The sequence below is a fragment of the Carica papaya genome, chromosome 1 (genome assembly GCF_054855325.1).
Source record: "Carica papaya isolate Zhongbai chromosome 1, ASM5485532v1, whole genome shotgun sequence".
Taxonomy (NCBI): Eukaryota; Viridiplantae; Streptophyta; class Magnoliopsida; order Brassicales; family Caricaceae; genus Carica; species Carica papaya.
The window spans coordinates 17,061,223-17,073,031 of NC_142309.1; the positions used below are offsets into that span (position 1 = coordinate 17,061,223).

Below are 11,809 nucleotides of genomic sequence, written 5' to 3' on the forward strand. Positions count from 1 at the left end.
TCTTCCACCACCAACAAGGATGAGGGTGGCGGGTTATTTTCTTCTCTGGCCATGGACATCCAACAGCTTCAAACCCTATTAATTGCCGACCAAGAAAAGTACTCCTCCAGATTGTTTTCTCTACAATGGTGTGTTCAGGCCACCGATCTCCTCAGAAAACTACACAGCTTGTCACTTGGCTTTCTTCACCAGAAAGGAAAAAAGCCATTAACAAGCAGCATATGTTTCCTAACAGATGAGTACATGAGGCAGACTTTATGTCTTCTTGATTTATGCAACTGGTTAAAGCAAGCCATCAGTTCCATCAACAGGTACTGTCTGGTTATTGATTTGGCTGCCAAAAGATTGCCGGGTCTAGATGACAAGAACATTGCCGAAGAGATTGACAAGATTGGAAGGGACACTGAGAAGTTCCGGAAGTCAATTGAGAAGCCTGAAGATGTGCTGAATTTCTTCAAGCTGACAAAATTTACCAAGAGGAAGATAGGTGTTGATCGTATTTTTCTCTATGGCCATTATATGATTCAAAGCTCCATGAAGATAATATGTAGGCTTCTTTTCTCCGCAGTGATTTACCCAGTTTCACTGAGAGGTGACGATGAGTTATTATCGAGTAGTAGTATCAAGTTTCCGCCGTTGAAGATGCTTTCAGTTTTGCTCAGGAGACTTGTTGTTGGTTATAGTGGTGAGAATTGTTCTTCTGAGAGTTGTATTTTGGTTGAGGTTATAATGGCGGAGAGGGCAGTTTTGGGCGTAAAAGAAGAGGTCTTGAAGGGAATGCTTAAGGAAAACTTTGTGAGGAGTGTTGATTTGATGAAAAGAAGATGTGAGGTTCTGAGAGAGGGTTTGGACAGATTTGAAGATGCAGTTACTGAGTTGTTTGGGGAAGTTGTAAAGGGGAGGAATAAGATACTGGGTAGGGAAAACTAGGTATTTCAGAATATATAGAGTAATATTCATAGGCTCTGTTTAGTTTTAATTCCTGTTTCATTTCTAGCTTTAAATAGTCACTTTAGTTTCTTCGCGAGCACGCGTGTGTCGATGTATCTATATAACTACTTATCAGAACCAATAAGGGTTGCAACCTCACTTTTGTAAATAAATTTTAACTCTAAATAAAATTTGTTTTCATCTATTATATATTAAAGTAGTAATAAATAGTAATTTTAGACAATTTGAACTCCCAAGTTTATTTTTACTACGAGCCCAAGTCTTAAAAGACAACTTCAAGATTCTAGGAGTATGGCAAGACTCCAAAGCAACATCTACTGAAACTACTTATGAATCCCGAGACAAAGCCCGACGTCTAAAACTGCTCTAACCATTTTGGGACCCCAAGACTACACTAAGTTCTCGTAGGGATGTGAATAATGTTATGATCTGAGACAGCATAGGGTTCTGTGCGAAAGTCTGAGATCCTGAGATTGTTCCGAAGTCTTATGATGGTTATAGATAAAAGTGCCAGAGTTCTAAGGTAACTGAGAACATAGGTCTGCAGCATATCCGAAGATTACTAAAAACTTTGTGTCGAGATTCTAGAATTGCTCTTGAGTTCCAGAGTTCCCAGATTCTAGTACTAAAAAAGTACATTTTCCAGATTTCCAGAGGTTCCAGAATTTACTTAATACAAGTTTTGTACCAAAGTACTGTACAAGGGCATGTGTAAGGCTATATTTTGGAAGTTAGTACGTTGAGTTGTATCGTAGTAAAGTAATATAATACTATAAACAAAGATTTTCTTATTATTCAAGATTCTTCAAAATAGTAGCTATTTTTTAAAATTAAAAATTCTAGATTACAAGAGTAATCTACTAACAAAGGCCATTAAGGTAGTTGAGATAATAAGCCACGCTACTTAAAACAATGGCTACTGTCACCTGTGAAGTGGGGATACAAATTCCGGATTAAACAAGAGGATAACATGTTCTCTCTCCCCGCCTTTGATCATCACTCAAATAGCTGGTCTTTTGTTCTCTTCAACTTCTAATATTTCATGACGCCAAACTAAACCCCAAAAGAAAAGGACAAAAGAGAAGACAACACACTACAGACAGGGCATGTAGCAAAAAACCTACATTGCAAAGTGGCGAAACATAAATGTCCAGTCGGTTCACTGTTAAACTAGTTTGGTTGATAAATTGGCAAAACATCCACAACTCACACGACTAGCAAAACAAAGAATCAATCTAGTTAAGAGAATAAAACAAGGAAGATTTAAAGTATACATTAGCATTAGCTACCAAGAAAATAGGCCACAAATAGTTTACTGTTTGACAGTCAGAAGAGATCCTTCTAAGGCATGCTCTTTATCAGAACACGTGATCTGATGTCACAACAAATCACTAATTATAAAGTTGACCATGTAATCTTACAAGTTTGGATGCACCAAAAATTTTTTACAGTATACCAACAAAAGAATGGAACTTCTTCTAGTGGTACAGAGTGTAGGATGTATTCGCTTGCCTCAGCTCAAATCAAGAAGCAATTAATGAAGAATAAATTGGGTACAACAGAATGAACTCAATAAAAGATGTTTCCGAAGAAAACTAACCACTTGAATCGGTGGGACTGCTAGAATATTGACCTCCCCACCAAATGCAAATAGATTTCCACATTCACAGAGTTAACCGCAATATAGAATATCCATTGTGCCAGTGCCGGTACTTTGTAAAATTAACGCAATTGCACATCCCTTCTCACCAGGAGATGAATGAGCATGACCGAGCATTAGTATATAATATGGACCTGTTCCCCAGGAAGTCATTACATCACATCTTACTCCGTTGCTTGCTGGCGGATGTTCCGCTTCTCCTCTGATCTGTGACGAAACAACTTAGCTATGGCTCTCCTCTCACAATCCTGATATTTAAGAAATGGTTAAGAACAATACGAAGGAATTGCAAACTTATAACTGGTCGTCCTTTTGACTTGATGACAGAAATAAAATTGCCAAAATTTTAAAATTTTTACTGCCTGACAATAGGCTCTCTACCTTGAACATATTGAGATAAAATGGTTTCTCAGGATTCTTTCTTCTCAATTTCTGGTAAGTGTATGCAAAACTTAGCTGATCACGACTTGTAAACCGGTCAACCTCATTGAACCAGAGACAGGAGAACAAATTTGACATTGGAGTGTGCGCTCTTACAATAAAAGACCCTTCAGGCACATCTATGAATAGCAAAAAGCATATCTTTATAAAAAAGAAAATATAATCTTTTCCAACTGAATTTTAAATTGTTGTGTTTGTGTGCATCTTTTGACAGTTGCATTCATCCTAGAAAAAACATCTTACTACTAGGAAGAAGCTTGTTAGGGTCTGATGCATTAAATCTTGTCAGCCCATCAGCCTGGTAAAACTTAAACTGCTGATCAATGATACTATGATTATACTTGTTTAGCTTCTTATTTTGTCCAACCTCCTCCCACACACAATGCCGATCATAGTGATTAGAAATGGCATATTCGTGCCCTTTCCGCCACAGGAAGTATTCTAAGATGAGCAGTGGGTCCAGTTGAAGACGCAGTTTACTGTCTAACCAGATTGAATACCTGATAAATATCCAATATGCAGGACATTTAGATAAACCACCGAAACTTACTTGCGTGCTGGAAACTACAACAAACTAACAAATAATTGTTATGAATTTGTGCAAGTTTCCATACATAGTCTCACAACCAGAATCAAGCTAAGGAAGAAACCTTTAGAAAACGGTGTAATATAGCAAATCTGATGAAAGAAACAAATAGTACATCTGAGTACATATTATGTAGTGATTTCCCAAAACAACAAAAAAAAGGTCTAAACAGAATGTTTGTTGCCAGACACTGTTTTCCACATCAAAATTAGTAATAGCAAAGATGGTATGGCAAAATAAAATGGTTTTCCAAACCATATATAACCATCATTGAATTGGTTTTCAAGAGATAAGATAGCAAATCATGAGACAAAGAAATATACAGATTTTTGTTGCTAGACAGTTTTTCCACATAAAAATTGTTCTTAATAAAGAGCATATAGCAAACTCACAGTGCTTATGTAACCATATATTGCAGTTATTAAATTATTTTTAAAGAGATAATTGAGTACTAATAAAAGAGATGATATGGCAAAATTCACCCTTTATATTGCAATCAATGAAGTGGTTTTGAAGAAATAACATAACAAACTAATGATAAATAAATTCACACGTCTGTATATGTAAATTAACTGCTTATAGGAGAAAAAAATTGCATGTATCATACTAGTTCACATCCCACCTGGCAGAAGGAAATAGCCGATGTGGCAACAATTTTGGTATTTTGCCCACTCTCCGCATGTCTAAATAAGGAAGATTCTTCACCACTACTATCTTCCACAGACCAATAAATCCCGTTCTATCTGGCGAATGACCTTCTGAAGAAAGTGTTTGCAGAGTAACTTCATCCATAAACATTACAAAGCATACATTTTTCCTTGAGAGACGACTTACCTAAACTTAAAAGAAAACAGGAACTGAGCCACTATTGGCAATTACAACTCACCATTTATATCGAAAAGTGATTCTAAATATATATTATGAAGTATGATAAAATGGCATCCAATCAACCATATATACAGACAATGCATGATAGAAGTTGGCTTTTGATGAATATTTATCATAAAGAGTCTGAAAAGATTTATTCTGACACATTTGAAACACATGCAATGACTATGAAATAGAGTCTAGAACACCAAAGGAACTTTAGCATGAATGTTGATCCCACAATTACTTTATGTGTCATGTCTGTGGAGCTAAACTAATCGATGTATTAACAAAAACAAAACAAATTTGCATCTATAATTCTTCATTGTATTGCACCAATTTTCTTGCATCACAAACATTAGCAACAAATTTGGCCTCCTCAGACATAATGGATCAACAACAGAACAAAATGGTACAGGCACACTCACCAAAAAGCACCCAAGTAGATAATAGAAGAAAAGAAAACACAGACACTAACCAGGATGCACAGGGTGGATTATTTTAAAAAAAAGATGCACAGGGCGAAATTAAGATATAAATTAACAATCTCCTAGGTCAGCAACATCATTTTAGTTAAGCTGTCCATAATCTTACTAAGAAATTAAAAATAAAAAAAATAAAAAATAATTTTAAAAAAAAACTGATTTGTAGCTAATAATATAGAAAATCATTATCCAAAATCAAAGCGCTTGAAAAGTTACACCAAATTAACATATTATGCAATCCCCTGGAGTAAACACTTACCACCATTATAGAGACCCAGGTCTTGACATTTATGTCAATTGCAACCATTTATTTGATGCCCATATTATGTCTTTATTACGTGATACAACTGGCAAAAAAGAAAAATGCAGTTTCCGGCACATAGAGTAAAATAACATAATTTCAAAAAAGGAATAGAAAGTTTTGCTGATGGGTTTGCAGTTGCGTTTTTGTTATTAAGGTATAATACAGCTTGTTTAGATTTGGAGTTCAATCCTTAAAATGGTCATGTAGTTCAGACATGGCAATGGAAGATGCAAATAATATGCCTCTGAAATCTTTTTTAAGTATAGAATCTAATCGGATTTGTTAAAACTAAATTTAGGAGTGATTGTCAGTCACTCAGGAACTCTTTGTTTTATGTACTACCCATCCTCCAGCCCCAAAAGGTAGAACAAGAATCATAATGGAACTAAAAGGAAGCTGGCAAAAGTTTTCTTTAATTGTTGAATCAGTTATTATAGTAGCTTTCTCTCCTTTTTCCTCCTCTGCGACTATGCATGCATGCATGAATTTCTGTTTCTGCATGTCACTGTGCATGTGAAAGAGGAGAGAGGGTATAGTTGCAGTAAAATAGTAATTTAAGGCAGATACAGCAGCAAACAAGAAAACCTTGTAATAAATGGTCTAATTTCATCTAAATCTCATTCATCTCACAAAGAACAGAAGGAGGTCAGGCATCAATACATTTTCTTGGCTCCCAGGTAAGCTAAATAGAAAGCATATCAAACACTACATATGTAGTTATGGATCAAAGACGGAAAGCGAATGTGATATAATGATGCAATGTCCCATTTTATATGTCTCAACCAATAACATAGAAGTAATATAACCTACAAATATTTTTAAGTTCCATATAAGTCCAACATGAAATTTGGGACATATCAATTCATCACATGTCAGAATGAAACATGCTGATTATGGGTAACAGGCAGGGAAAAAATAAGGCACACAACTTGATAGGCCATTAGTATATTTCTCTAGAAAGATTATCACATACCATTTTACCAGCAGGCTCCCTCAACCGGTCAGAATTTCCAAAAATGCAAGAGATCACAGCAATGTGACATTTACTGATGTAATTTTCATCATCTTCTGCCAAATCAAATCCAGTACTAGGGAATTCTTCAGGACCTCTAACAAAACCACAATTTATCTTCTGGTCACGGGCCGAAAAAGATTCTTCCCGTTCCTGTAAGCTCTGATGACCTGCAAATCTAGGTTCCCACTCTGCCTCAACAAAAGGTTTCTCCTCCTTCTCTATGTACTGTAAGGAAAATCTAGCGAACTTTCGAGTTTCTAAAGGCTCTACCAGATGTGCAGTAGAATTTAAGAGCTTCATCTCACAAGAGCCTGATGAATTTGAACAGGACATGTCAGTCAAGGAGAAGAGAACAAAAGAAAGAAGAAAGCAACAATGCAACACTGCACCAATAAAGTAAACATGCTTATTCGAGAAAAGAAATTATTCTTATTTTTAAATTTTTGGTGAATACTGGTACCCAGACATAACATAACAAGATCTGCATTTGTCAAGTTTAAATGAAGATGTAAGTAATAAAGGTGTAAAGAAATCAACATCCCTTTCACCCTATCCTAATTATCCATGATCTCCTAAATGGTAGTATTATCTGCCAATGACAATGGAGAGATCAAACAGGAAAATGAATTTTCTTAAAAAAAAAAAGTTCTGGGACAAATCACTCTAATGCCAAAAAAACTATTTTAGAAATTAAAAAAAAAAATATATATATATATATATATATAATGATAGATCAATAGAGGGGCGGGGGAGGGAGAAGAAGAGCTACCAGAAAATTTGCGGCGTCTAGGTCTTCTTTTGGTATCTAAGCGCAATGTCTTTGTAGACTGATTACTGTTGACATTGACACGTCGAGAATTTGTATCAGAATTACCAGAACCTTCAGAACCAGATGAAATTTCCTCCCCAGATAGTTTAGAAAGAGCTTTCCCTGCCTCCTTTGTAATCTTCTGATCCTTGGTTCCAGCATGAACCAAATCTGACTTTTCACTCAGAGTTTTCGCAACATCAAAGTGTTCCTCATTGTCATTAGAAGAATCATCATATTCTTCCATTCGGAAGTCATGGGAGTCAATTGCATTACTGTACTCAGCATCAGAATCAACATCCTCATGATGTGATTCAGAATTTTTGCCATCTAATAGTTGATCACTATTCCCATGCTCATTTCTGGTTTGAACCCCATTTCCCAAAGAAGCTTCATACTCTGCTTCATATTTTTTAAGTTCATTACGTCCAGCTTCATTGTACAACCCACCCCCTTTCCGGCCTGAACCTTTAACGGGATCATCAAGAGAGATCTCTAAATTTTCATTCCTCATTTTGAATACATGGTCCTTATTTTGAGAGACATCATGGGAAGATATGCTTGAACGCTCCAGCACATCCTCATTGTAGTCATCATCCCTTCTCCTGTCATCCCTATCCCAATACCTCGAGTCTCGGCCATGAGATACTGAACCTTGGCCAAACCCAAGGACTTTAACAGTTTCCATCCTTGTCACATTTGTAAGAAAATCACCATCGTTCCTTAAATCATCATCAGCATGATAAGTATTAAGTTCTGCACCAATATATACAGAGTGATTAGCCAGTTTCCCCCCTCCATCTCTATGGAGTAGTAGTAGTAGTTGCAGTACTAGAAGAAAATAAAACACCAAAGTTTTCTATCTTGTAGCTGTAAGAACTAATAAGCATATCCATTCAAATGAGAATACGACAGATTGATGCATAGCTTACATGAGTTTTTATTCATAAAATCATATCTCAAATTATCAAATAAACGCCAAACTAATATGCAACGTGTATGAGTCCCAGGATTTCCATAGCGCACACCTTAATAAAATTACATCTTCTCCAAAGTGAACTTAGCCTAAACAAATTTAGCTCTCACATTAGTCACAAATCAGAAGAAATTCTTTTTGCGCTTCCTTCACTCTCTACCCTGAGTCCCTGAAGCAAAGAATGAATATTACCCGACTTGATGCCAATAAAATAGGTACAAGCAAAGTTAAAATACGAGATTGTTCGTCTTTCTTTATCCCTTTCTCGTACTTCCTCAGCAAACAAATAACGAAACTCACAAACAAAAATCAACAAATTAACTAAATAACAAACTGACCTTTACTGTTATCATTAATATCGTCATTATTATTGTAACCAGAAATATAGTAGTACGCTAAGACAGTGACAGCGAGCACGAGGCAGAGGACAACGACGATCGCGCTGGAGATGCCGCGGCTCTTGTCAGAACGCGCCGATCGGCGGCCCCGACCGGGCTTGCCGTGCTGAGACGAACCACTGCTGGCGGCACGAATCCCGATGGAGATGTGATCCGACGAAGATGCGCCGTTAACGTGGTGGTGGTGCTGGTGGTAGTGGAGATCGTGGTTGCCTCCACGGACCACAAACCTCTCGTTTCCCGATTGCCTGTACTGAGCCATTCTCGCATTTTACTCCCTCTTTCTCTCTCTCTCTCTCTTATCGGTCACTCACTTCAGGAGAGAGAAACTCCATATACACATAAATGGAGAGTCTGTAGAGACGAAAGAGGAATACAGAGAAATTTGAACTGTGAAATTTTTTACATATATATTTCTTTTCTGTTAATGGAAGAAAAATGAAATTTTTGTGTTTTATTTATTTATCTTTCCAAGGGAAGAGTGGATTGATTAAGAAGATGTTCTTAATTAAGTATTCACTTAATTTGATCTGGTTTATTTAGGGAAGAAAGGTGAAGGCGCGTGTCGGTAAGCGGTGCCCAGTGTATAAAGTCCTTGACAGGTTTTGCTGGTAGCGATAGAGGAAAGTGAAATTACCTAAATACCCTTACGGAAAAGTTGAAACTTGAATTTTGGGGGTTTTAGGAATTTCGAACAAATTAATTTTAAAAAAAATATATACAAACTTTATTTACATATATCCATTTTATAATTCAATAATGTATTTTGAAAACAAACTCATTAATCAAAAATATTTTTTGATTCTTATATTAATGCATAATAAATTTTTAAAAAATTATCTAATGGTGTTATAGTATAAATGTAATACCCCAATTATTATTATTATTATTAGTATTATTTTATTTTGATTTTTTTTGTAATTTTTATATGAATATATGAATTTTTATATGGTTTTAATTTAGTTTAATTTAATTAAATAGAAATAATAATACTAATAATAATAAAAATAGGTAAAATTATTTTAGAAATTTAATTAAAAGCAATTTTGAGAAAAATGAGTGAAAATTTGGGTTACGAGAGTATTTTTAAAAGAAAATTTGAAAACCGGGGGTTAAAACACAATTTAAAAAAATTACACCACGCCAGCTGCCCGGTCAGCAGCCCCGACCAACCAAAACGCGCCGCGTGGCAGAGACGCTGACGCGGGAGGCCACTCGGAAAGGAGTCACGTGGGCGATCCGCGTGCGCGCGATAGAACGGCTGAGATCCGTTCCCGCGCGCACAGACGGCCCAGATCAAAAGCACGCACGGACGGCCCAGATTGCATGCGCATGGACGGCTCATATTGAATCGCGCACGGATAACTCAGATTGTATCGCGATGAACGGCCCAGATTCATTTTTTTTTTAATCGCAATCGGATGGTCCAAATTAAATCACGATAGATGGTTTATATTAAAAGCGGAAGGTTATAAATAATCTCATCCACACCCAAACCCTAACCCTAGCCGCCAGAGCCCTCGCCGGAGAAGACAGTCCAGCCACCAGGAAGCCGACGACCACCACCCGCTACCATACCGAAGCACTTTCCAGCCGCCAAACGAGGTAAAAATTCTCTCCTTTGCTCAGAATTCGATTTTAAACCCACCTGTGGCCAAATCGGAGCCAAAACACCAGCTAATTGGTGGAAAACGCCGTCGAAGCCCAGCGGCGCCACCGTGGATTTTCTCAATTTTTGCCTCTGATGAGGCCCTTCCCGATTCCCGTTCGATGTAATTTTTACACCATTGTGACCACCGTTCCTTCCTCTACAGGTTAACTGGAGCAAAACACCAAATCACGACTTGTGCCAGAGGAGCTGCCGCACCGGAGAGCCCCGCCGCCAGTAAGTTTCAGTTTTCGGTATTTTTTCGGTCCACCGAGGGCCCTAGGGGTGTTTTCTCACAGGAACCAATGCAAGTTCGGCCGAATTCGACCGAAAATGGCTAACTTGAGGCGGATCGCCGCCGCAAGCAGCGGCACAATCGCCGAAGCACAGCGGAGCTGCCGTGCCGGAATTTTGAAATTTGCCGAATAGGCCTCGGGTCTGATTTTTGAGTTATTTGGAATATGTGTAGGTATCGTAAGCGCGTTTCAGTTCCCGATAGAAAATTCAGTGAACTTAGGGACTGCTCGTAGGCGTAGTGAAAAAATCCAGTTTTTGACTTCGAGTCAGGTAAGGACCTCTCATCCTATTTCTTATCATGGGGTTAAAGTCTAATAAATGATAAAACTGTATTTTTATGAATTAAATAGATATACATAATTATTACGGTCGCTAATGTAGCCCAAATCGGACATATTTCTCTGTCAGTTCCTGTTTGATTTATTTTACAGTCTAAATACAGTATGGTATCTGATTTATTTATTCTAGGGTTTTGAATACATGAATAACTGTTTACTTCATTATGGCTTGATTTTGTGAATTTGATGATATGTTTCCTTTGTTGGATGCTCGTTACTTGTTTAAGTATTCATGTTTATGTGGGAAACGGAAAACTAAGGAAAAAATAGAAAATGTATGTGAATTGATAAATGGATAAGTTGACAGTCTCACTAGATATCCTAGGAGATGGGAGACGGACCAGGTCCATAGGGAACCCTACCGGGAACGTTGTCTCATACTGGATGGGATATGAAGACTTTCAATGTTTTAACGCTCATACCGGACGGGGTATTGAGGTTTTATTATTTAAGGCCCATACCGAACAGGGTATGGGGACGGCCCTGAGAATTAAGTTTGTTAAAGAAATGGTTCACGTGTAGCAAGGACCCCTATAGATCCCCACAAATACTGGTAGGCTGATAAAAAGAGGGTAACTGTTGTTTGATGATTTAAATATAAAAGTATGACATGTACTATGATACGGATTATATATGAATTTATGATATTTATGATGTTACTATTTCCATGAGTCGTTTTTATAAATCTCACTGAAGTAAGTGGACGGTAAATATTATTGATAAATAAATTTACTTTAAACTTGTGCTCCATTGGTTGTCTTTAGTTTTCTACCAACCTTTACTTATGTGACAGTGATATAGTGTGATATCTTTACTGGGCCAGTATAGCTCATTCCTTACTTAACCATTTCAAATCAGGAGGACTTGGTTCCCGAGCCCGATATACAAGAAAATGGCGAGTAGATATCTAGATGTTTATTAGTTTCTTTTATAGTCTTTCATTTCCAATATTTTCCTTTAGAGGACTTATTTTCAGTATTATTAGTACGTTTAAGTTATTGTGTAAAGGATATTAACCAGAACCTTTTATTTTGC

General features: G+C 37.0%; 1 protein-coding gene across 2 annotated transcripts; it reads right to left on the bottom strand.

Annotated features, from left to right (window-relative positions):
- Nucleotides 1-2,199: 2,199 nt before the first annotated feature.
- EMB2756 (transmembrane protein (DUF616)) lies at nucleotides 2,200-8,986 on the bottom strand. 2 transcript variants are annotated; one of them, XM_022040299.2, is made up of 7 exons: nucleotides 8,432-8,986; nucleotides 7,079-7,873; nucleotides 6,268-6,620; nucleotides 4,261-4,472; nucleotides 3,296-3,552; nucleotides 2,993-3,171; nucleotides 2,200-2,859 (listed from the first exon to the last, which is right to left on the bottom strand). In XM_022040299.2, the coding sequence occupies exons 1-7, from the start codon at nucleotides 8,751-8,753 to the stop codon at nucleotides 2,776-2,778; spliced, it is 2,202 nt and encodes a 733-aa protein (XP_021895991.2). In that variant the 5' UTR covers nucleotides 8,754-8,986; the 3' UTR covers nucleotides 2,200-2,775. The 2 variants fall into 2 exon arrangements, with proteins under 2 accessions (XP_021895991.2, XP_088077239.1); XM_088221113.1 differs by lacking the exon at nucleotides 8,432-8,986 and adding an exon at nucleotides 8,146-8,261.
- Nucleotides 8,987-11,809: the final 2,823 nt, after the last annotated feature.